Here is a 22,819-nt window from a genome sequence, read left to right as displayed (position 1 = left end):
GGGGGGGGGGGGGGGGGGGTGTGTGCAGCTCTACCTTAGCCCAGTAGCTCCATTTTGAGCCATATCATAGTCTGGGTTTTCACAATAAAATTTAATTTGAGGCAAAGTGTTATGCTGCTAAAAAGTGTCAAAACCTCTGGCCTACATAGTTGGATTTCTAGAGCCATGGGAAAGACCTCCTGGCCCCATCTATTCACTTGTCTGTAAAATTCCTTCAGCAGAGACCAAAATCTTCCATTGCATGATTACAGAATAGGTTTAAACTATAAACACAACTGGCAGAGGAGACACAGTGATTAAAGTAATCCTTTTTCTGAGAAAGGGGCTAGATAGGGTGATGAGGAAATGAGGAACCTGAGGTAGGAGAAGGTTCTGGGGAGAAAAGGTACAGAGGGGTGGCTGGGGTTATGAGCTGACTGCTTTATTATATAGCTAAAGTTGGCATTGTCCTTCCCTAAGAACAAAGCTTCCTCACACAGAAATCCAAGCCCTCCTACTACTTAAGGCCTTGCCCAGGCTTGGGGCATCACTGTGCCTGGCCCTCTCTGTGTCCTTCAGTCATTGTGAAAGTTTCCAGGATGTCAGCACTTCCCTCCCCAGGCAACACTTACTTGCCATGGCTTCAAGTCGCATCAGGAAGCAGACCAGGCTTGGGAAGCTGATCCTACCGGCGCTGTCGCTATACCTGAGGGTCATGAGATCCAGCAGCTCTCTGCTGACAGAGATCCCTGCAAGGAAGTCTGGGGCCACAGGGCAAGCTAGTGAGTGGGAGGAGGCAGGGTGGGGCATGGTCCTCTGCCTCACAAGGCTTGAGAAATCTGTTTAGAGGACCTGGTGGCCTTCTTACCACCATTTCCTATTCAGCCTACCTTGGCAGCCAGTTCACCAACATTTGGTAACACTGTTCTCATGTTTAGCCCCAGAGAACTCAGGACATTCAAGACATCGACTGTTCTTCTGGGGGCCACTTCAGCATCCACAACCCTCTGATAGTTCCTGTGTGGGATGGGAGCTGCCAGACACCTAGAGTTTCCTCTCAGCCCTGTCTCTGTCAGACTTCTCTCTGCTGGTGCCCTTGTAAAACAATCTTGCTCTGTACCCCCCTTGACAGCGTATGGGTTTATATGTGGATGTTGCGAGTGTGAATAGAAGAGGTCTCTGGAAGAGCAGACTCAGTCCTAAAGTTGGCCATCAGGGAAGAGGCTGGTCTTCAGAGAAAAGACCAGAACTCAGAAGGTCGCCTTAGGTGAATAGATGACAGATATCTTGCTTTGTTTGGGCCTTGTTATCTTACATCTCCTTATGTGCTCTCAGGAGGCACCAACCACATAGGGGCTATTACAAGGATCAAGCCTGCAAGCTCTGGTGAGCAAATGGAACCTTGCAAGCCAAACCATCCATCAAAGGAACAAGCCTGGTGGCCTGAGGGTCCCACGTGACATGAAACCATTTGATTTTTCCAGAAGAATTAAGAAAACAGGAATTTGAACGCCCTTAGGCAGGACATGCATGCTCCAGCCTATCACATTCCCAATGCATTCTATTTTCTTACTGTTAACTCTATCAGCCATTTAAGTTATCTGGCCATCCCTGAAGGCTTTTGGATTGAATGCCAACTATTCTCTATTTTTCTTTCATTATTCTGGAGTCATTATGACATCTCCCTCAATGTTTCATTTTTAACTGGCAATGCAGTGGTTCTCAAAGTGTGGTCTCTGGGCCATGGGCATCAGCATCACCTGGAAGTTTGTTAAAAATGTGAGTTCTTGAGCCCCACCCTAACCTAACCCACTGCCATTGAGTTGATTCCTACTTATAGTGACCCTATAGGACAGAGCGGAGCTGCACAGAAACCATAGGGTTTCCACAGCTGTGAATCTCTACAGAAGCAGACTGCTCATTTTTCCTCCCATTAAGCAGCTGGTGGGTTCAAACCACCAGCCTTTTGGTTAGCAGCCCAATGGTATAACCACAGTGCTACCAGAGCTCCCTAGACCTACTGAATCAGAAATTCTGGGGATGGGGCCCAACAATATATGTTTTTAAAAGTCCTCTAGGAGATTCTGATACATATTCAAGTTTGAGAACCACAACTCTATGCTCTGACAGTGAAGGGGAGAGTCTATGCTAAAGGGAGGGCAGCAGTTAGGGGTTTCTATCTTGTTTTCAGACCTGGAGCTATGGCCTGGAGCTGTGGAGGGAGAATTATGGAGATTTCTGCCAGCATTAATCTGAGAGAGCATGATTTTAAGTTTTATTAAGGAATGTGGCAATTTCCTTATTTAACCTTTTTGTGATCCATTTTCCTCATTGGTACAATGGTGATAATGATTCCTGCCCTTCCCAGGCTGCAGGGTAGTTGAGACAATCAGATGAGCTGATATAAGTAGAAGCTCTTGGTGAACTATGAAGCCCTTATGCACCTTAAGGTATTATTATCATTATCCCAGGACTGAAAGCTTTTTCCTACTTGAAGCAGACAGATGCCATTTGATTTAATTTAGCCCCCAAATCCTCTATAAAGAGAGAGCATCAGTCTGCTAGTGGGTATTTAACCCTGATGGCCCAGATGCTGAGATGGAAGTGTCTCTAAGGCGAGTACAATTTCTGGTAGGTTAACAATCATGTGGGGCTATTTTCTCACAATTAGAGCTGTGCCAGGGAGAAAAGGCAATTAGGAAAATTGACCGTTGCACAAGAACTCAGGCGGGGGAGGATAGTTTCTAAGTCCAAGCCCTAAAGACCCACAGAGGTCAGTGTAACCCAGGGGAGGACACAGGCATGGACGCTCCTGCACTTCTCTCTCCTGACTACCCAGCATTGCAACAAAAGCTTTGCCTATAGCATGCTAGGGGCATGGGGGAGGCACTCACACTGACACACAGACAGACAGACACCACACACACACACACACACACACACACACACTCCATGGCCCCCCAATTATCTCAGCTCAAAGGATCCTCCCTTTACCTGCATTTTCTATGGCCTTCCACAGATCAGAGCTCAGGAGAACCCCGGAACCATTCTGAGTGTTCTGGAAAACATGCTATTGTGGGGAAAGAAGCAAGAAGACTGTGTGAGTCCTGTAGCCCACCTGAAGCCAGGGAGGTCCTAGAAGGCCTTTTTCCATCCCTGAAGGTAACTTCATTAAAATATGGGTAGCACCCAGACCCCGTATAATCAGGGCAGCAGAGCTGAGGAGCAGGGACGGCGGATGTGGTTACACCTGTTGGAGTTAACCATCCTGGCTGCCAGCCTGTGGGGCTGTGGATTCCTCTTCCCAGGCCCGCCTCCTTTCCTCAGCCTCCCCAGCCTGTTCTCTTCTCCTCTTCTCTACCCCCTACATGGGTACCTATGTCTGACCCATAGGACACCTTGCTGCTTTAAAAAGCGATACAGAGCTCTCAATAAGATAATTTGTATATAGTAGCAATTAAGAACACAGACTACAATGAAACTGCTTAGGTTTAAATTCTGTTTGATTATTACAGACTAATTACAGTATCTACCTCAGAGGTCTATCTTGAGGAATAAATGAATAACAGTTTATAAAGTCTGTAGGAGAGTGCTTTGCACAGAATTGCATCATGGATTTAAACTCAGATGTCAAATGTACTGACAGTAACACCTCACTCTTGTACAACGCAGCTCTTGTACCTCTACCTAATTCTCACTATAATCCTGATCATTGTTTTCCTGCTTCACAGATGAGGAAACCAGTGCAATGGCAGGTGAATAACAAACCTTGGGTTATACATGTAAGTGCCAAAGGCTGGACTGAGTTCCCAGTAAAACCAGTTACCATCAAAGTGATTCCAACTCATGGTGACCCCATGTTTCAGAGTAGACAATTCTCCATAGGGTTTCAGTGGCTGATTTTTCAGAAGCAGATCACCAGGTCTTTCTTCCAAGGCACCTCTGGGTAGACTCAAAACTCCAACCTTTTGGTTCGTTTGTACCACTCAGGGACTTGGACCAAACTCAGGACCCCTAAATTTGATCTACAAATAGCTACCTCATCGGAGCTGACCCAAAGCAAAATACCTCACAAGTAGGAGTGTGACCAAGGCTGACTTTGGAAGCCAATTATTGTGAAATAGCAGTTTGAGGACTTTTCCTGTCTGATTGGGCCCTTGGTGTGTATCAAAAAAGATCTACAGTGTTCTCAAAGTAGTGTTCACTCATTCTTCTGTAAGTCATTTGTTTGTCCTTTTACTAAGCATTTATGAGTTAGGCACTATGGAAGGCATCGAGGGAAGAAGGTGAATACAATGGAGCCCCTCTCCTGGAGGACCCCACAATCTAATGGAAGGTGGAACTCCATGACCCAAGTCAGGGACTAAATAATACATCCTGGCATTTAGTCAGTCTTTAAAAAATGATGTAGAAATAGTTATAGACATGGTTAGACATTTGACATATTGATAAGTTATTATTTTTTTTAAAGCAAGTCATGCTTTTATAAAATTATGTATGTATGTATGTGGGTGTACATGTGTGTACATATGCACATATTACAAGACAAATTCTGAAGAATATTCACTAGGTGTTAATAGTATTTTCCTTTAGTTGGCAAAATCATGTTTTCTTTTTTAAACTTCTTATTGCCTGTTTCTATTTTCTATTTTCCCACTATGAACAGGTACTGTTTTTATAATAATGAGCTGTTGTTAAGTGCCGTCGAATTGGTTCCAACTTATAGTAACTCTATGTACAACAGAACAAAACATTGCCTGGTTCATTTATAACAAGCAGATGGTAGGTATGTTGTTGTTGTTTTTAAGTGCCATCGAGTCACCTCCGACTCATAGCAACCCTATGAACAACAGAATAAAACACTGTCTGGACCTATGCCAGCCTCGCATTTCTTGCTCCACTTTAGCCCAGCCCTCATTGCAGCCACTGTGTCAATCCATCTCATTGAGGCCCTTTCCCTTTTTCATGGACCCTCCATTTCGTTGACCAAGCATGATATCCTTCTTCAGGGAATGGTCTCTCCTGACAACATGACCAAAGTAGGTGAGATGAAGTCTGGACATTCCTGCTTCCAAGAAACATTCTGGCTGCACTTCTTCCAGGACGATATGCTAGTTCTTCTAGTATGGACTACCTTCACTATTCTTTGCCAACACCACAACTCAAAAGCATCAACTCTTCTTCTGTCTTCCTTATTCATTGTCCAGCTCTCACATGCATATGAGGCAATTGAAAAATACCATCCTTGTGTCAGGCGCTGCTTAGTCTTCAAAGAGGTATCTTTGCTCTTCAGTACTTTAAACAGGTCTTTTGCAGCAGATTTTGCCCCATGCAATATGTCATCTGATGTCTTTTTTTTTTTTTTCTCTATAAACTTTGTTACAATTGGGGGACTGCAGTTGTTATAACTGGAGCATAATTAGTTTCTTTGATTTGGCAGTTTCTTTGGGGTCCATAGTTTTAGCCAATTCGAACTATGGGACATGTACTTTGAGCAAGATTGGTTATCTTGGTTTCCAGTCTAGTTGATTCTGGTCTAATATGGCTGTTAGCTGCAAGTTCATGGTCAAGTCCTGACAAAAACAGCACAAAATGCTATGGAGATTTCAACAGTAGAGATTTAATCCAGAGTTCTCTTGAAACTTTTTAAATAGCTGATTTTTCAAAAATCAGAGACACTTTTCCCACTACAGGCAGTCCCTATATTGCAGAGATCAGTTTCTAACTGTGTCTTTAAGAATTTGTAGGTAAATTGGGCCACGTGCATATGGTTGTTATTTTATTATAAATATTACTGTACTTTGGGTACAAATTCAAAGAGCAAAATTTGTTTTACATTCCACAGTTCGTGTACATTTGATTTCATGCCCCCATCATCATCTCCAACTATAACTCTCCTCTTCTCCTGTCTCTGTGACTACCCACTCCCTGTGCCCTTCTAACTATGCACTCCTGTTTATCTAGCTTTCCCTCTATGTGAATGCTGCCCCATGGCCAGTTGCTCTAAGGGGTGCATCTCCCTGGAGTAGGTGGGTGCATTGACGTGGGGTAGTGTTTTGCAGGTAGGTCTTTCTACTGTTGGGCTGAGAGGCAATTCCTGGGAGTGAGTCCATTTCTAGGCCTGAAGGATAATCTGGGGCCATAGTCGTGGGGGTTCCACCAGACTCTATTTGACCAGTAATTCTGGTCATTTTTGTGGTTTTGAATTTTGTTCCATATTTTGCCTTCCACTCTATCCAGGATCTCCAGTTTTGATCCCTTTCTGAGTGGTTGGTGTTGGTAGCCAGGCACCATCTAGTTCTTCTAGTCTCATGGCCCATCATCTCCTTGGACCAATTGTTTCCAGATGCCCTTTGATTTTCTTGACTCTTCTTTGCTTCAAATGAGAGGAGACCAATAGTTTCATCTTAGATGGCTGCTCGAAAGATTTTAAGACCTGAGTCAACTCACCAAAGTAGGCTATGAAACAAGATTTTTATATACTTTGTTGTGTCAGTTGAGCTTGGTGTCCCCAGAGACTGTGGTCCTCAGTTGGCAGGCCTGGTGATTCTCTCTCTCAAGGTGTTTGATTATCTCTGAGAGATTACTCCAACTCTGTCTTCTGTTGCTCCTGTAATGTGTGCGGCTAATTTTGTACCACAGTGCATATGTAAGATTATCTTCAGCTAAATCTATCTTTGGTCGCGTATATTCCTGTTTGCTGACCCCCACCTGACCTTCTCACTTGTCTATGCATTTATCTGTAGCCTGGTGTTTGATGTTAGTGTTAATGCAGTATTGTGCATATACTATTATTTGCTTCTGTTGTCTATATCTTATGTGCATGTTTCAGTGTCTTCTTTTCTCCAATGTCATCATGCTGATCACAGACTCTCCCTACCACTCCTCTCCTCATCCAAATAAAAATGTGACACTGAACTAGTCCAAAATTTTCCCTCCCCTTCCTTCTCCTTCCTGGTAACCAACAAAGTGAATTTCCTTCCCTGGGTAAAACTCTCCTTGACTTTTACTATACTGGACTCATACGTTGCATTGTTTGTCCTTAAACCTTTCCTTGACTTTTTACAATTATGGGCTCATACAATATTTGTCCTTCTGATTGACTTATTTCACTCAGTACAATGTCTTCCAAATTGATCCATATTGTGAAATGATTCATGTATTCTTCATTATTCTTTAATATAGCATTGTATTCCAACATGTGAATGTACCATAGTTTGGTTATCCATTCATCTGTTGATGGGCGTTTAGGTTGTTTCCATCTCTTTGCTATAGTGAATTGTGCTGTGATGAACATGGTTGTGCATATGTCTATTCATGTCCTGTCTCCCATCTCTTTAGGATATATTGCTAGTAATGGAACTGATGGATCAAATTGTATTTCTATTTTCAGTTTTTTAAGGAAACACAATACCATTTTCCACAATGGTTGTACCATTTTGAAGTCCTACCAGCAGTATATGAGAGTTCCCATCTCTCCACAACCTCACCAGCATTTGTTATTTTCTGTCTTGTTGAACTTTGCTATTATTGCTGGGGTGAGATGTTATCTCATGTTGTTTTGAGTTGGATATTTTAATGGCTAATGATCATGAGCATTTCCTCATGTGTTTGTTGGCCACCAGTATATCATCTTTAGTGAAGTGTCTGTTCATATTCCTTGCCCATTTTTGAATTAGATTGTTTTGGTGTTGAGGTGTTGAAGTTTTCTATAACTTTTGGAATAAGTCTTTTGTCAGATATGTCACAGCCAAATATTTTTCCCCAATCTGTAGGTTCTCTTTTCACTTTTTTGGAGAAGTATTTCAATGCACACAAGAATTTAATTTTTAAAAGGTCTCATTCATCTAGCTTCTCTTCTGCTGCCTGTACATTCTGATCTATGCTTGATAATCTATTTATGTCATAAATTAGGTCCCCTAGATTTGCCCCTATTTTATCTTTGATGAGCTTTATAGCTTTGGGTTTTATATTTAAGTCTTTGATCCAACTTGAGGTTGTTTTTGTGTATGGGTAAGGTATGGGTCTTGTTTCATTTTTCTGCAAGTGGATATCCGATTTTGCCAGCACAATTTGTTAAAGAGGCTGTCTCTCTCCCATATAATGGGATTTGGTCCTTTGTCAAAAATCACCTTTCCATAGATGGATGGATCTATTTCTGAGTTTTCAGTTCTATTCCATTGGGCTATCTGTCTATCATTGTAACAATACCACACTATTTTAACTACTATGGATGTATAGTAGGTTTTGAGATCCAGGACTGTGAGACCTCCTACTTTGTTTTCCTTCTGTCATCTGATTTCTTGTCTGCTGCTTCCATTGGTGTTGATTGTGGAACCAAGTAATATAAAATCTTTGACAACTTCAAACTTTTCTCCATTTATTATGATGCTGCTTATTGGTCCAGTTGTGAGGATATTCATTTTCTTTACGTTGAGATGTAATCCATACTGCAGACTGTATGTAGTCTTTAATCTTCACCAGTAGTTGCTTCAAGTCATCCTCACTTTCAGCAAGCAAAGTTGTGTCCTCTGCATATTGTAGGTTGTTAATGAGTTTTCCTTCAATCCTGATGCCACACTCTTCTTCATATAGTCCAGCTTCTCAGACTATTTGCTCAGCATACAGATGGAATAAGTATGGTGCAAAGATACAACACTCCCGCACTCCCTTCCTGATTTTATGCCATGCAGTATCCCCTTGTTCTGTTTGAATGGCAGTCTCCTGGTCTATGTGTAGGTTCCTCATGAGCATAGTTAAGTGGTCTGGAATTCCTGTTCTTCTCAATGATATCTGTAATTTGTTATGATCCACACAGTCAAATGCTTTTGCATACTCAATAAAACACAAGTAAACATCTTTCTGGTATTCTTTGCTTTCAGCTAAGATCCATCTGACATCAGCAATGATATGCCATGTCCTCTTCTGAATCCAGCTTGCATTTCTGGAAGTTCTCTGTCAACATACTCCTGCAACCATTTTTAAATTATCTTCAGTAAGATTTTACTTGTGTGTGATATTAATGATATTGTTTGTTAATTTCCATTTTCTGTGGGATCACCTTTCTTTGGAATGGGTACAAATATGGATCTCTTCCAGTCAGTTGGCCAGGCCAAATCTCTTGGCATAGCCAAGTGAATTGCTCCAGCATGACATCCATTTGATGAAACACGTAAATGGGTATCCCATCAATTCCTGGAGTCTTGTTCTTTGCCAATTCCTTCAGTGCAGCTTTGACTTTTTCCTTCAATACCATAGGTTCTTGATCATATGCCACCTCCTGAAATGGATGAACATCGACCAATTATTTTTGGTACAATGACTTTCTGTATTCCTTCCATCTTCTTTTGATGTTTCCTGTACCATTCAATATTTTGCCCATAGAATCTTTCAATATTGCAACTCAAGGCTTGATTTTTTTTCCTCAGTTTTTTTCAGCTTGGGAAATGCCTAACATGTTCTTCCCTTTTGGGTTTCTAACTCCAGGTCTTTGCACATTTCATTATAATAATTGACTTTGTATCCTTGAGCTGCTCTTTGAAATCTTTTGTTCAGCTCTTTTATCTTGTCATTTCTCCCATTTGCTTTAGCTACTCTCCATTCAAGGGCAACTTTCAGAGTCTCTTCTGACATCTATTTTGGTCTTTTGTTCTTTTCCTGTCTTATTAGTGAACTGGTGGCATAGTGCCTAAGCATTTGACTGCTAACCAGAGGCTGGTGATTCAAACACACCAGCCAGTCCGTGGACGGGGCAATCTACTTCCATAAAGATTTACCTCCTCAGAGACCCAATGGAGGTCACTATGAATTGGAATTGACTTGATGGCAGTGAGGTTTTTTTTTTTTTTTTTTTTTTCGGTTTTTGCTTTCTTCATGGATGATGTTCTTGATGTCATCCCACAATTTGTGTGGTTTTCAGTCACTGGTGCTCAGTGCATCAAATCTGTTTTTTAGATGGTCTCTAAATCCAGGAAGGATACAATCAAGGTCATATTTAGGCTCTTGTGGACTTGTTTTAATCATTTTCAGCTTCAATTTGAACTTACATATGAACAGTTGATGATCTGTGCCACAGTCAGCTCCTTGCCTTGTTCTGGCTGAAGATATTGAGCTTCTTCATCACCTCTTTGCACAGATGTAGTCAATCTGATTCCTGTGTACTCTATCTGGCAAAGTCCACATGTATAGCTCCTATTTGTGTTTTTGAAAAAAGGTATTTTCAATGAGTAAGTCATTGGTCTTGCAAAATTCTATCATGTGATTTCCAGCATTATTTCTATCACCAAGGCTATATTTTCCACCTGCCAGTGATTCTTCTTTGTTTCCAACTTTTGTTCTTCAATCACCAGTGATAATCAACACATCTTGATTGCATCAATTCAATACCAGGATTGCAGAATCCTGTATTTGGTCAATACCAGGCTGCAGAAGTTGGTAAAAATCTTCAATTTCCTCATCTTTGGCTTTGGTGATTGGTGCATAAATTTGAATAATATTAGTATTAACTGGTTTTCCTTGTAGGTGTGTGGACATTATCCTATCACTGACAACACTGTACTTCTGAATAGATCTTGAAACATTCTTTGTGATGATGAATGCCATGCCTAAACCAAAACCTCCAACACTCATTGTCATCAAGTCATTTCCCACTCATAGTGATCCCCACTGGGTTTCCGAGGCTGTAGCTCTTTATGGAAGTAGATAGCCCCATCTTCCTTCCATGGAGCAGCTGGTGGGTTTGAACCACTGACCTTCCAGTTAGGAGTCAAGTGCCTTATCCACTATATCACCAGAGCTCCAAATACCATGCCATTCCTCTTCAATTTGTCATTCCCAGCATAGTAGATCATATGGTTGTCTGATTCAAAATGGCCAAAACCAGTCCCTTTTAGCTCACTAATGCCTAGGATATCGATCTTTATGCATTCCATTTCATTTTTGACAACTTCCAACCTCCCTAGACTCATACTTCATATGTATGATTATTCCATGTTCTGATTATTAATGGATGTTTGCAGCTGTTTCTTCTTATTTTGAGTCTTGCCATATCAGGAAATGGAGGTCCCAAAAGCTTTACTCTATCCACATCATTAACGTTGGCTCTACTCTGAGGAGGCAGCTCTTTTGCAGTAGTATTTTGAGTGCCTTCTGACGTGAGGGGCTCATCTTCCTGCACTATGTTGGACAGTGTTTCAGGGATATTCATAAAGTTTTCCAGTAATATACCAGGCAGTGTTTCAGTGCTATTCATAAGGTTTTCACTGGACAACTCTTTGAGAAGTGGACGGCCCCTTCCCTTCCTTCTTCTGAGTCTGTGTTAGTCTGGAAGCTCCTCTAAAACCTGTCTACCATGGGTGACCTTGCCGGTATTTGAAAAACCAGTGGCATAGCCTCCAGCCTTGCAGCAACATGCAAGCCACCATATACCACAAACTGACAGATAAGTGGTGGGATGGCATGTATAACCACAAAAAATAAGAAAAAAAAAAAAAAAAAAAAAATCTTGATTTATCAAGATATTAAAGAATCTGGATATGAAACCCAGTTTTACAAAAGACAAGAAAAAAAAAAAAAAAAAGTAACATTGCCCTAAGAGATGTGAGTTCAAATGTAAAGAACCAGAGAGAAAGAACAGACTGGCTCCTTGGGATGGGGAGAGCTTAGCAGAGGAGGTGTGTTTGAGGCTTGCTATCAGAATGGATGGCCACTGGCCAGCCTTGGAATGGAGGAAAGGAGAGGTGAAAGCAGGCCAGAAGGAGCAAGGGCATGGTGTTTACAAGGAACAGTGAGGGGTCTTGTAGTTGGCATGTGAAGGAGTGAGTGGGATGAGTGAAAGGGCTTCTCTTAAACCCAAGCTTGGAGGAGCTTCGGTGTAACTCTGAGGAGTTTGGACTATCCTGAGATCAATGGGGAGTCACTGAAGCCACAGATCTTATCTGTGTGCTTGACAGAAACTTCTGGCAGACAGATTGGAAGGGGAAGTGATGGGCTAGAGAAACGAGGAGAGAAATGCTAGCTGGTGCTTTCAGCAGTAGTCTACAGTGACCGCTTCTCATCCAAATTCTTGAAGCACTCCTATCCTGCTACTTAATTGGGTATTGTCTTGTGCCTCCTTGTGTTGCATATATGTCTGTCCAAACAAAATGTGGGCTCTCCTTGAGGGCGGGCAGGAGGTGACTTCTTCTTTCATTCCCCTCAACCCTAGGGAAGAATTGGGGACACAATAAATGATGCAAATGGCTAACACATTCAGCTACTAACCAAAAGGCTGGAGGGTTGAATCCACCCAGAGGTGCCTTGGGAAAAAGACCTGGCAATCTACTTCCTAAAACTCAGCCTGTAAAAACCTTACTCTGACACACTTGGCATTACCATGAGTTAGAGTCAACTCAATCAGAAATGGTTTTGTTCTGCAAGTATTTGCTAACCTCACCTGAATAAGAGTTAGCCGAAAGAGATAATGTCACATACCTGGCAGTTCATAAGGCGCCTCCACAGCCTTTTAAATTCCTGTGGATTGAGTCGTCCATTCACTTCTAGCTGGATGGAGGGTTAAGAGTTAACCAGTGCATCATGCACTGAGCTGGCCGGCTAGTCCTGCCAGGGGGAGCTGTTCTGTCCATCAACAAGTAACACATCTGGTTTAACCCACCTAGATATGGTCCCATGGCAGTTGGCTCATAGCTGCCTCTGGAAGGGACTTGGCTTAAATTTATTTTACAAAGAAAAATGGACAATTGGAAAGAGAAGGAAGCCCTGAGAAAAAGAGGCAGATATCTCTTGCACTTGGGGGAGGTGAGCAGGCCCAATACACAGCCATAGATGGGTAGAGTGAGGTCCCCGGTGGGGGAGAGTGGGCAGGGGCAGGAGGGGCTCATGGTAGTTCCTGAAGCCACAGATATAGGTGCTTGTTGAGTGTGTGCTCTATGTGCATGTGTGGGTGGAACATTTCCATCAAAGGTAGCCTTGGTTCCTCCATAGAATGGGTTCAATGACAACAACGAGAGGAAAATAATCAACTTCTGAGGAACTGGAAGTGGTGCTGGTGGGTGAGTAGGAGGAAGATAGAACAGACTTGTCTGCCTTGCAAGGGGTCTGGTAAACACGACATCTTCTAGGGCTAGCTGCCCCAGGCTGAGGGACTGCCTCGGGACATTTTGATTCATCCAAAAGAATGGACAGTGTCTTTGAGTGCTTCAAACCACAGCCAGCAGAGACAGGGCTGATTTATTATTTCATCAAGAAGCCCTCTTGTTGTACAATTGCCAGCATCACTTTTCCAATCGAGTCTTATTAGCAGTGAAGGTGCCGGGTGATCTATCTCACTCTCAAGTTAGCTGGCAGGGCAGGAGTGGGGCTTATACACACGTGAGCCAGCCCCACTCTGTCTGTAGGAACCAGGGTGGACAGGGGCAGAAAGACCCACTCAAGAAGGGGATGAGCCCAGGACAGAGTCCTGAGCCAGAGTCGATTCTGGGCCCAGCCAGTTATAACCATGAAACATTAGCAAGTTACGGAACTGCCCAACCCCACACTCCTCATCTGCAAGTGCAGCATAATAATAATAATATGGGCTGAAATTGCCGTGTAGAGTAAAAAGTTTTCCACAAATTTTGGTGGTGTTAGTCTTTACTGAATCATGGGTTTGTTGAATAAGGAATTTAAACAGTGAGAACTTCTCCAGGGGTAAGAGGATGGGTGGAAGGAAAAATAGTCCCCACTGAGAACATAGAGTAAGGTAAGACCATAGGCTTAGCACACTGAAACCCCCAACTTCAAATATGAGTCTGACTAGCTGTGTGATTTCAGCTTATTTAACCTCTCTGCACATTTCCCACTGTATGATGCAATAATATGTAGTTATATTGCACTGTAGATTGTTGCCAGAATTACAAGGAAAAAAAATACATGCACTAGCACAATTCTCAGTGCAGAGTAGATGCTTGCTAGGTGATAGCCATTGTCATCATTGCTGTCGTTGCTCTGAAGAGTTAGTGAGTTAGTTGAGAATCCAAAGACACCCAGGCTCTTGGTAATCCCTTAGAGCCAAAGAAGAAATGAACATATTGAGAGTGAGGGCTCCCTAATGTCCTAATGAGACCCCTGGGAAGGTTAAAGAACAGATGCGTTCTTAGAGCTGGGTGAGCGGCTAGGGAGATGACTTTAAAGGATACATCCATCAGAGCCACCATGCTCCGGCACTCATCCAAGGAGAACATGTCCCCTGGAGGTCCTGAGGAGGGGAGAACAGGAAGGACTGGAATAATGATGGGGCTGGCCTTAGGCTGGCCCAACAGTGGGGATGATCGTACCTTGCAGGAGTTCCTGGTTGAGCAGGCTCTGAAGCTGGGTGGCATCAATGTCTATCCCCTGTCCCAAACAAGGGAAGAATGCAGGACAAGATCAGTACTCAGGACCTTAAGATCATGGTCTTTAAGCTCTCAATTGCCACAACATGTCCATCTCACAGGACTCTGCCCCCCTCATGAAGCCTTACCACTGCTCCACGCCATAGTGATAATTCCCTCTCAACACTGTAGCACTAATCACTCCTGACATTTGACACTAAGTTTGGGTTGTTGTGCATTTGTCTCCTAATTCATTATGAGATGAGAGCAGGGGCTGCTCATCCCCACAATACCTGGCATAGGGAGCCCCTCAGGAAAGGATTGTTGAAGGAATCAATTCAGCCCTATAGGTGTGTTTTTCCATCTGCTTCCTGAAGGAGACTAAGAGAAGATATGACCTTTCTCTCTCTCTCTCTCTCTCTCTCTCTCTCTCTCTCTAGATGTGTCTGCATGGTGAAGGGAGATAAAAATAGTAGAAATCTAGGCTAAGAGAAGTTGCTGTAATTGAGGGCATTACTACATGGCATTAGTCTTCCCAGCCACTGCAACAAAAAGGGAAGCATTATGGTTTTCCTTAGATTAATAACAGGAAGCAATTGAGGTTGGAAGGAGAGAGAAAGTTCTCCTGCCCTGAACTTTTAGAGGAGTTAACTGAATTAGATTTTATAGTGGGGGCATTGAATGACTTAATGAACAATGTCTTCTGTGACGGTCTCACAGAGAAGCAGAACTATCCTATATGAGGTCATTTCTTACATCCACTTTGGTAAAAGCTGAGGGGATGATGTGACATGATCACCCTAGAGAAACTTTTATATGGGGAGCTGGAGGGAGGTTTTGTAGAGTGGCACCAGAGCAAATGGAAGAGATGTCTCCTTGGGGTCTTCTGAAAACAATAGATGACAGACACCCCATCCCTGTCCACATTCCCAGGGTTGGCCTCACCATCTAAAACTGCAAGCAAAAGCAACCCATAGCCTGTCCTTATGGAAGCCCATCACCTTCAAGGATAACCCCTCACAGTGCCCTCTAAGGGAAAAATCCTGCCAATGAAATTAGTCTTGGGATCACCCGTTACTGGTTGTTTGATGCCAGGGAAGTCGGTGCCATGTGCCATACCACCAACTGACTTTTCTCTTCAAAAGAGCTCTGATACCTCACTTTGAACACCAGTTTACAAGTTCATGAGGAACTCTAACCTACATGGAATCACCCACCTAGATTATAAGCCACTTTTGGGCATGGGCATGTCTTCTTCCTTCTCCATAACCCCCCCCCCACCCTAGGGTGGACCCTGACCTCAACCTAACACTCAGTAACTAACCAACAATGTTTGAGAAGATGAAGATAGGAATAGAGGTGATGATGACTTTAACAAATTCCCCAAAATACAGTATGCTTGCCACTTACACCGTAACATAAGATCTCCAAAACTTAGTGCAGTACTTGGAATGCCCTAAGTGATTGATAATGTTCTCCAGTTGAATAAATGGATGGAAGGATGGATGAATGGACAGACCTAGCCTGTCCCAGAGTCTGAGTGTGTCCTTCCTTGCCCACAAGGAGACCTTGGATTATAATACCATCACCACTACTACTGTTGATGAAGCTAATGCATGGTAGTAGTAGTAGGAGCAGCAACTTGTCATGGTATTAGTTTAAGGCTAATCAATCGGATATAGGCAATTAGGAGAGAAGATGCAGCATGTACACCAGTGGATATTTTGCTTTAAACTTTCTTTTGAGGACACAGCCTTTGAGATGGTTTGCAGGCAGTGCAGATTGATGCCAGCTTGGCCCTGTTCAAGGCTGCCCAGGTAAGAAAGGGCTACAATCCAATCTCTGTCCCACTTTACCAGCCATGCACCTTGGCATGAAGCTGCATCTGTGCCTCATTCAAATTCTTACAAAGCCCCCGTATGGGCTACCAGTCACCCTCTGTGAGAAGGCACTTGGCTGTTGTTTTGAAAAGTCCCAGTTAGGGAATCTGTACCATTTTATCACATAACAAAGTAGGTTTTTTATTTCAGTTGTGCAGGTGCATGGACCAGGTGTGAGAATTTTGCAACCTGCTCTTGAAGAAATCTTGGTCACAGGCATCCTAATCAGGCCCTGCTGACCACCTAGGGGCAGCTCATCTTAGCTTGGGCATCTGCTCTGGGGGAGTTAATTGGTCTCAATTCATTTCAACAAAATTGACTGAGCACCTCCTCTGTGCCAAGGACAGTGATAAGCATTGAGGACAAGGAGTGAATATGGTGTCATCCCTGACTTCAGGAGCTCACAGATTGGGGTAAATCATTCTGGAAGGCCGTGTCATGCATCAAGTGGAGTGCTGCCTGAATTGGCCCAGATGGAAGGCCAAATTCCTATCAGATGAGCTGATAGTCATTTCAAGGAGGTCCATACTGAGCTGCTTCTTGCAACACATACCCCTCATTCCAGCCACATTCTTCAGTTCTCATCATTGGTTCCCCTGGGCTCAGGCTGCCTTAATCCTTTCTCTTTGGGCTTCCTCATTGTTACCACTGCTCCATTGGCCCTCTGACTAGCCTTAAACAAATACCATGACATCTTGCTGCTCCTCCTACTAATATCATGTGTTACTTTCATCAACAGTAGTAGTGGTGATGGTATTATAATCCAAGGTCACGGCAAGAAAGGACACACTCAGACTCTGGGCCAGGCAACCCTTTTTCTATGTGTCCTTGGCACTTTCCTGACCAGAGGCTGGCACAGTACACGTGAGCATCGTATCACTTTCTATTTCCCACCTGATGTGACTATTAACAGTAAAGAGGCCATCATGCCAAGCCCTTGGCAGCATCTTCTATCTTGACAAGTCAAGGAGTTCTTCATAACGGTTTATTAAACCATTACTAAAATCTCCTGTGCACATACATGGTTTGGCAGGAAGCACACTGCTGGTGCTTTCTGGAGCTGGCCAGCTCCCTGGAGGAATGCTGCCAAAGTTGGTGGGGAGGTGGCCAAGCAGGCGAAGAACAAATTGTAAGGGTTACTGCCCTAGCTTGTTTATAGATTTTAAAAGCACGTGCGTACATTGCACCATCATTCCTCCTTTTCTAAGCCCTACATTCTGTCCCAGATGTCACCCAAATAGAGTGCCCCCTTCTCTGCAGTTTGGCAGCCAAATCTACCCTGGAGATGATCCAGGGAGAGAGGATGATAAAATGATATAGCAAGTGACCTTTCCTCTCTGTATCCTGGGTGGTGCAAATGGTTTATACTCAGCTGCTAACCAAAAGGTTAGTGGTTTGAACCCACATAGCAGCACTGTGGAAGAAAGGCCTGGCAATCTGCCTCTGTAAAGATAACTGCCAAGAAAACCCTGTGGGGTAGTTCTACTCTGTAACACATGGGGCTGTCAAGCTGCCATTGGTTGGAATTGACTCGATGGAACCGGTTATTTTTATTTTATTAATTTTTTTTTTTAGTAATCCTGATCAGGGCCTGGGAGAGGTTTCCCACCCTCAGGTCACTTCATCACCTGCCCTTTGCCAGGCCCCTCCTTGTTAGGTACTATACCTGCTGAGCATATCTCTGGAAAATACTTTGTTTGAAGCCACTTTCTGGAAGACTGGCCTGGATCAAAGAGAAAACAGCCAAGAGTAAACTTCTAAGGAAGGGGCCACTTGTCTGGTAGAGCAAGGGCATAAGAACTCATGCCTGGTTCTGAGATAGAGGTTTCATTTGGCATTTGGATAAAGTCTTCAGGGGAATGAGAAAATTGAAATTCATGGGAGGAAGATGGCTGGGTCCATCCTGCCCTTGGAGGCTTGCCTTTTCCCCCAACTTAGTCCCACATCATGCTATCTCTGTTTTCATGGTCAGTGGTGAGACAAGAAGGAAGGAGATGAAAGCTCTTGGAGATGAGATGTGGTCAATGAAGCTTACTAACTAAGTCTTACTACACACATACCTTTAGTCCTCTGAGGTTGAAATTGTTGTCCAGGTTCCTGGAAAGTTGAGGAAATGTGACAAAGATGATCAGCTCACCATTCAAAGGCGGCTTGCATGTCAAGGACACCCAAAGTGGCATTGGACATTTATCCCAAAGACCTGCCTGGAGAGTGCTCAGCATTACAAGATGTAAAGTGAGCAGTCATGGCAGCCAGCAGACAGACACACACCAGGGAATATGCCCAGCCTTTCAGGTGGACATGATCTGGTCTTCAAACCATTTAGTTTGGTTTGAAGTGAAACTGTTTCTTTCACCAGCAGATACACATATGCAGTGACTCCCATTGCCAGAGTGGGAAAAAATCTTTACCTTATGTCCTAATTTTAACTGGTAGTGGAGGCTGCCTAGCACTTGGTATTGAGAAGGTCTCACCTGTGCTCAAGTGTAAAACCACACTTACACTTATTACTGTGTAAATAATCACAGTGGTGATTATAGAGATGGCTGCCTTTGGCCCAAGAGGGGAAGGGCTTCCAGCAGACAATGCCCTTGTTGATCTCAGCCTCAACCAACTCAAGACCCTCCATGATAGAACTCTATCTTTCAGGCCCATCTTTCACTGCCCCCCTGGTGTATTCCACGTTCTGGCCAGATTTCAGACAATTTTCCATGCTCACTACATACCACCTTCCTGTATGTATTGCTGACATCACTTATTCTTCAACAGGCTCTGTGATCACTCATCTCCTTGTTTCTGCACATACTTTTCCCTGCACTTGCATGCAGTACCTTCCCATTTGCCTATTTCTATAGTTCTAAATTCCATCTGTCCTTCAAGGACTAGATTAAATTCCATTTCCTCAGTCTCTCTGGCCAGAAGCATGTCCCTTCACTATGAGACTGTGCATGTCCATCTAGCAGTGGCCCCATCCTATTTGTGGTGTATTATACTTGATGGCAAATAATAACAACAACAACAACAATTGCTTCATAGTCTTTCATGTCCCCTTTATGGTGAGCTTCTTCAAAGCAGAGCCCGTACAGTGACCCTTGCTGAGGTCAGCACAGTGCTCTGTATGTAATGATGCAACACAACAAAAAAGAAAGAAATTGAATAAAACACTTAGAATCCCAGACATCCAGTACCTGTCAGTGTCTGGCAATTTCAGGAAGATTCGGAGCAAGAACTGGGCTTCTTCTCTGCTTGTTGAGGGGACTACAACATAGGTCCCAGGGCTCAGGTGGAAGCACTGTGTAAAGTTGCACTTGGTTTTTAAATGTGTGCCCTGGGCAGCATGTCTGAATTGGGAAAAAAATGTGGGCGGCAATCTCTCCCGGAACTGTTGGAACTGGAGGAAACATGCTACTGTGAGAAAGCAGCCTGGCATGCATGGGCCCCAGCAACTAGGATAGACCACCTCCCCCACATTCCAGACCCTTTCCTGTTTACCAAAGCAGCATCACCCAGTTGGCATTGAGTCAGTTCTGACTCATAGTGACCCCGGGTGTATCAGAGTAGAACCATGCTCCACAGGGTCTTCAAGGGCTGTGAGCTTTTGGAAATAGACTGCCATTCCTTTCTTCTAAGGAACCTCTGGGTGGACTAGAGCCACCAACCTTTTGGTTAGCAGCCCAGAGCATTAACCATTGGCACCACCCCTGAAACATCATTACAGCCCCTGGAAAGAGAAACAGTGCTTCCCCTGAACTCTGAAAAAGTGGTAGACTTTAGACTGTAATTTAGTTTAGACTCTAGAGACTACAATGAATGCAAAGAAATATGACACATGGCTTTATCTTAGTGAGTCTAACAGCATCCTGGGTTTCTGATTGTAGGGTTTTATCTCTTTGCTTATATATAAAGAAGATGTCCATGAAAACTAATGACATTGTCAAAACTGAATCCTTTGGGGCCCCTAGAGCCCATTCTCTCCCGAGGTTTTTGCAAAATATTCTTTGGATGCTAGACCATCACGGAGTTGTGCTCCTTTTGCTTCCTCTGTTTTATCTTTCCAGCCAAGCCCTGATATTCCTTCTCATTGGAAAATAATAGGCCCTAATCATTTTCCTTTTATTTCAATATTTTCTTAGAGATAAAACAATAAATATAATGCAGTTCTTATTACCAGATGTCACATAGATATTATGTAATAAGAAACCCTTACTAAACAAATTTTCCCCAATACTATCGAGCATAGAGATTCCATTTAGAAGGGTTACATAGTGTGAAATGATTATTTATGAGGTCTGCCTTGGGGAAAAACAGGGGGAAGGGGATAGTTATTTTTCAGACAGGGGGCACAGGAGTGGGCTACAAGGTGGGATAGGAATAGGCCATCAGGCCAGGTGTGCAGTAGGGGACTCAGTGGAATCATCTCTGCTGACATGAGAACACCCGGGGTTGGGAGCCTGGATTGCTTGAGTCCTTCTGGCAAAAACAATGATGAAATGAGATCTTCTTCATGGGGTCAGCACTGTCCTGTGGCTTGGGATGTGCATGTGCAGGTATTTGTGTATGAGGAGGGCAATGTGTGTGAAGAGGTGTAAAAAATGAGGATTTCTCTTCTTTCTAGCTCTCTTGACCACCTCCCTCTCCACTGGACCCTCACAGCCCTGTCCACCTACCTGATTCTTCAGAAAAGATACTCAGTGGTGGCTAGATGTGTGAATATGGGAGGCAGGGATAGTGAGAGGAGGTCTTGATCTAGGGCTCAGAGGATACAGCATCAAATAGACCTAGGGCTAGTTCCACACAGACCTGACCAGCTGGTTCTAGGGATGGGGCTTGTGCCTTTCCTAAGACTGAGTCCCTATCCTATTCTTCAGCTTTGGGAACTAGAATGCTAATCTAGTCCCCGGCTTGAGTGCTTTCCTTGAAACCCTCTCAAGCGTTCCACTTCTCCATAGCTGGGGTGTCAGGGACCAAAGTGAGGTCCTAAATCCCACTCCATGGCTCCTTTGCTGTCAGCTTCCTGCCTGGAATTCTGAGTGTCCCCTTTTCTGGGTTTGTCTACCCATCCAAGCACCCCTGGAAGGCCTGGACGAGTTTCGTTGGTCCTGCCAGCTTGCCACAAGCATCACCTGTTTGTTATGGCCACATGCTGCTTCCTCCCTTCCTCCCACGGCCCCTTGGAAGATCGCCTCCCCCTTGGCAGCAATAGGACCACAGATCTCATATCCATTTAAGAGATCTGAGTGCCTTTGAGGTTAGGTTTTCTAAGCTCCATCTGTCCTCCATCCTTACTCATATTTTTAGGTTGCCTCACACCAGTGGTGTCCCAGAATATCTGTGTAGGAGGGGTGGCAGTTTGGTGGTAAGAGGAACTAAAGGATGTGTTTTGAAGCTGCATTTACATAGCCTATACCCTGTGTGTGGTGGATCTGGGGCTGACAAAAAACGTAAGAGGCTAAAGTGTCCCCTCAAGCACTCCCTCAGCCTTGCTACTGTCTCTCATCTGAAATGAAAAATACCTAACGGTTAATTTTTCATGTGATGGTTAATTTTGTGTGCCAACTTGGCTAAGCTGTGGTTGCCCATGGTTGGCCAAATAGTAGTCTAGTTGTTGTTCTATAATGTAATATAATCAATCCATCAGTTGAAAAGGGAGTTTCCTTAGGGTGTGTTCTGCCTCCAGACTATAAATAGATATTTTGGCAGAACTCTTTTTCTGTCTTCTCTCTGGACTCTTCTCGTTGCCTGAACAACAGATCTTGGGATGCAAGCCTAAAGGAGTCTCCACTCTGCTGTTACCTGACTTACATTATTTTGGACTTAGCAGTCCCTACAATTGTGTGAGCAAGTTTTCAAAGTAACTATCTATCTATCTATCTATCTACCTACCTACCTACCTATGATCTATCTATCTATCTCAATCCCTGATAGTGTTTCTCAAGAGAACCCTAAGACACTGGCTGCATCAGCTCTATCAGGGCCCAAAAAGTTTGAGGGTAGTTTTGCAGTTGCAATGCCTTGAATATCAAACCAAAGAACAGCCCAAGATGTCCAACCTTTAGACCAGGACAGTGAAAGTATTTCACCACATTGTTGACATTTCAGAGATTCCAAGCTTGTCTCTGTTGCAGCACATAGCAAGGCTGAATTTGCAGCCAATAAATAGCAAGAGACACGTTAAGGCCACAGATTGTGGAAGACGCCTAACACTTTACCAACGGACAGCAACAAGATTGTGAGAAGCCCAGGAGAGAGCTGAGGTGACAGTGAACTGTACCTGGGAGTCAACCTGTGGGGAAGAGGAGGAAAGGCAGGCTCAGTAACCCCAACCCAAACAAGATGGTGAGCAAATCAGAGCTGAGCCTGGCTCAGGGTCCCAATTTCCTCCCTTCTTGCATACATTTAGCCTGCTCCCTGCACACCTTGAAGTAAGCAGGCAGATGACTCATTCCCTGTACAGAGTTGTAAGAAAGGAAACCTAATCAGCTGTGGAGACAGCAAGGGGAAGAAAATACAGGAAAGGAAGTTGTCTGAGAGGGGAGACTCCACCTTTGTCAGTTCAGCAAGGTGACATTACAGTTCACAGGAGTGGTGATACAAGTGGAAGGGAAAAGTGAG

The 22,819-nt window shown here is 43.7% G+C and overlaps 1 protein-coding gene across 1 annotated transcript in view; it reads right to left on the bottom strand.

Moving 5' to 3' along the window:
* The window catches only part of CAPN13 (calpain 13), a 98,500-nt gene that overhangs the window by 6,564 nt on the left and 69,117 nt on the right, over positions 1 to 22,819 (bottom strand). Inside the window, exons 11-19 of the mRNA XM_007938808.1 lie at positions 22,479 to 22,490; positions 19,396 to 19,598; positions 18,268 to 18,304; positions 17,874 to 17,930; positions 14,292 to 14,349; positions 14,154 to 14,212; positions 12,451 to 12,519; positions 2,974 to 3,049; positions 612 to 740 (exon numbers count right to left, since the gene is read on the bottom strand). Coding sequence (XP_007936999.1) covers positions 612 to 740; positions 2,974 to 3,049; positions 12,451 to 12,519; positions 14,154 to 14,212; positions 14,292 to 14,349; positions 17,874 to 17,930; positions 18,268 to 18,304; positions 19,396 to 19,598; positions 22,479 to 22,490 — 700 coding nt within the window. The remainder of the gene's footprint in view (positions 1 to 611; positions 741 to 2,973; positions 3,050 to 12,450; positions 12,520 to 14,153; positions 14,213 to 14,291; positions 14,350 to 17,873; positions 17,931 to 18,267; positions 18,305 to 19,395; positions 19,599 to 22,478; positions 22,491 to 22,819) is intronic.

This window comes from Orycteropus afer, unplaced genomic scaffold (genome assembly GCF_000298275.1).
Source record: "Orycteropus afer afer isolate SDZICR_OR568_19922 unplaced genomic scaffold, OryAfe1.0 scaffold00054, whole genome shotgun sequence".
Lineage (NCBI taxonomy): Eukaryota > Metazoa > Chordata > Mammalia > Tubulidentata > Orycteropodidae > Orycteropus > Orycteropus afer.
Note: the sequence above shows the minus strand (reverse complement) of the source record. Positions and strands in the feature narration are given on the sequence as shown.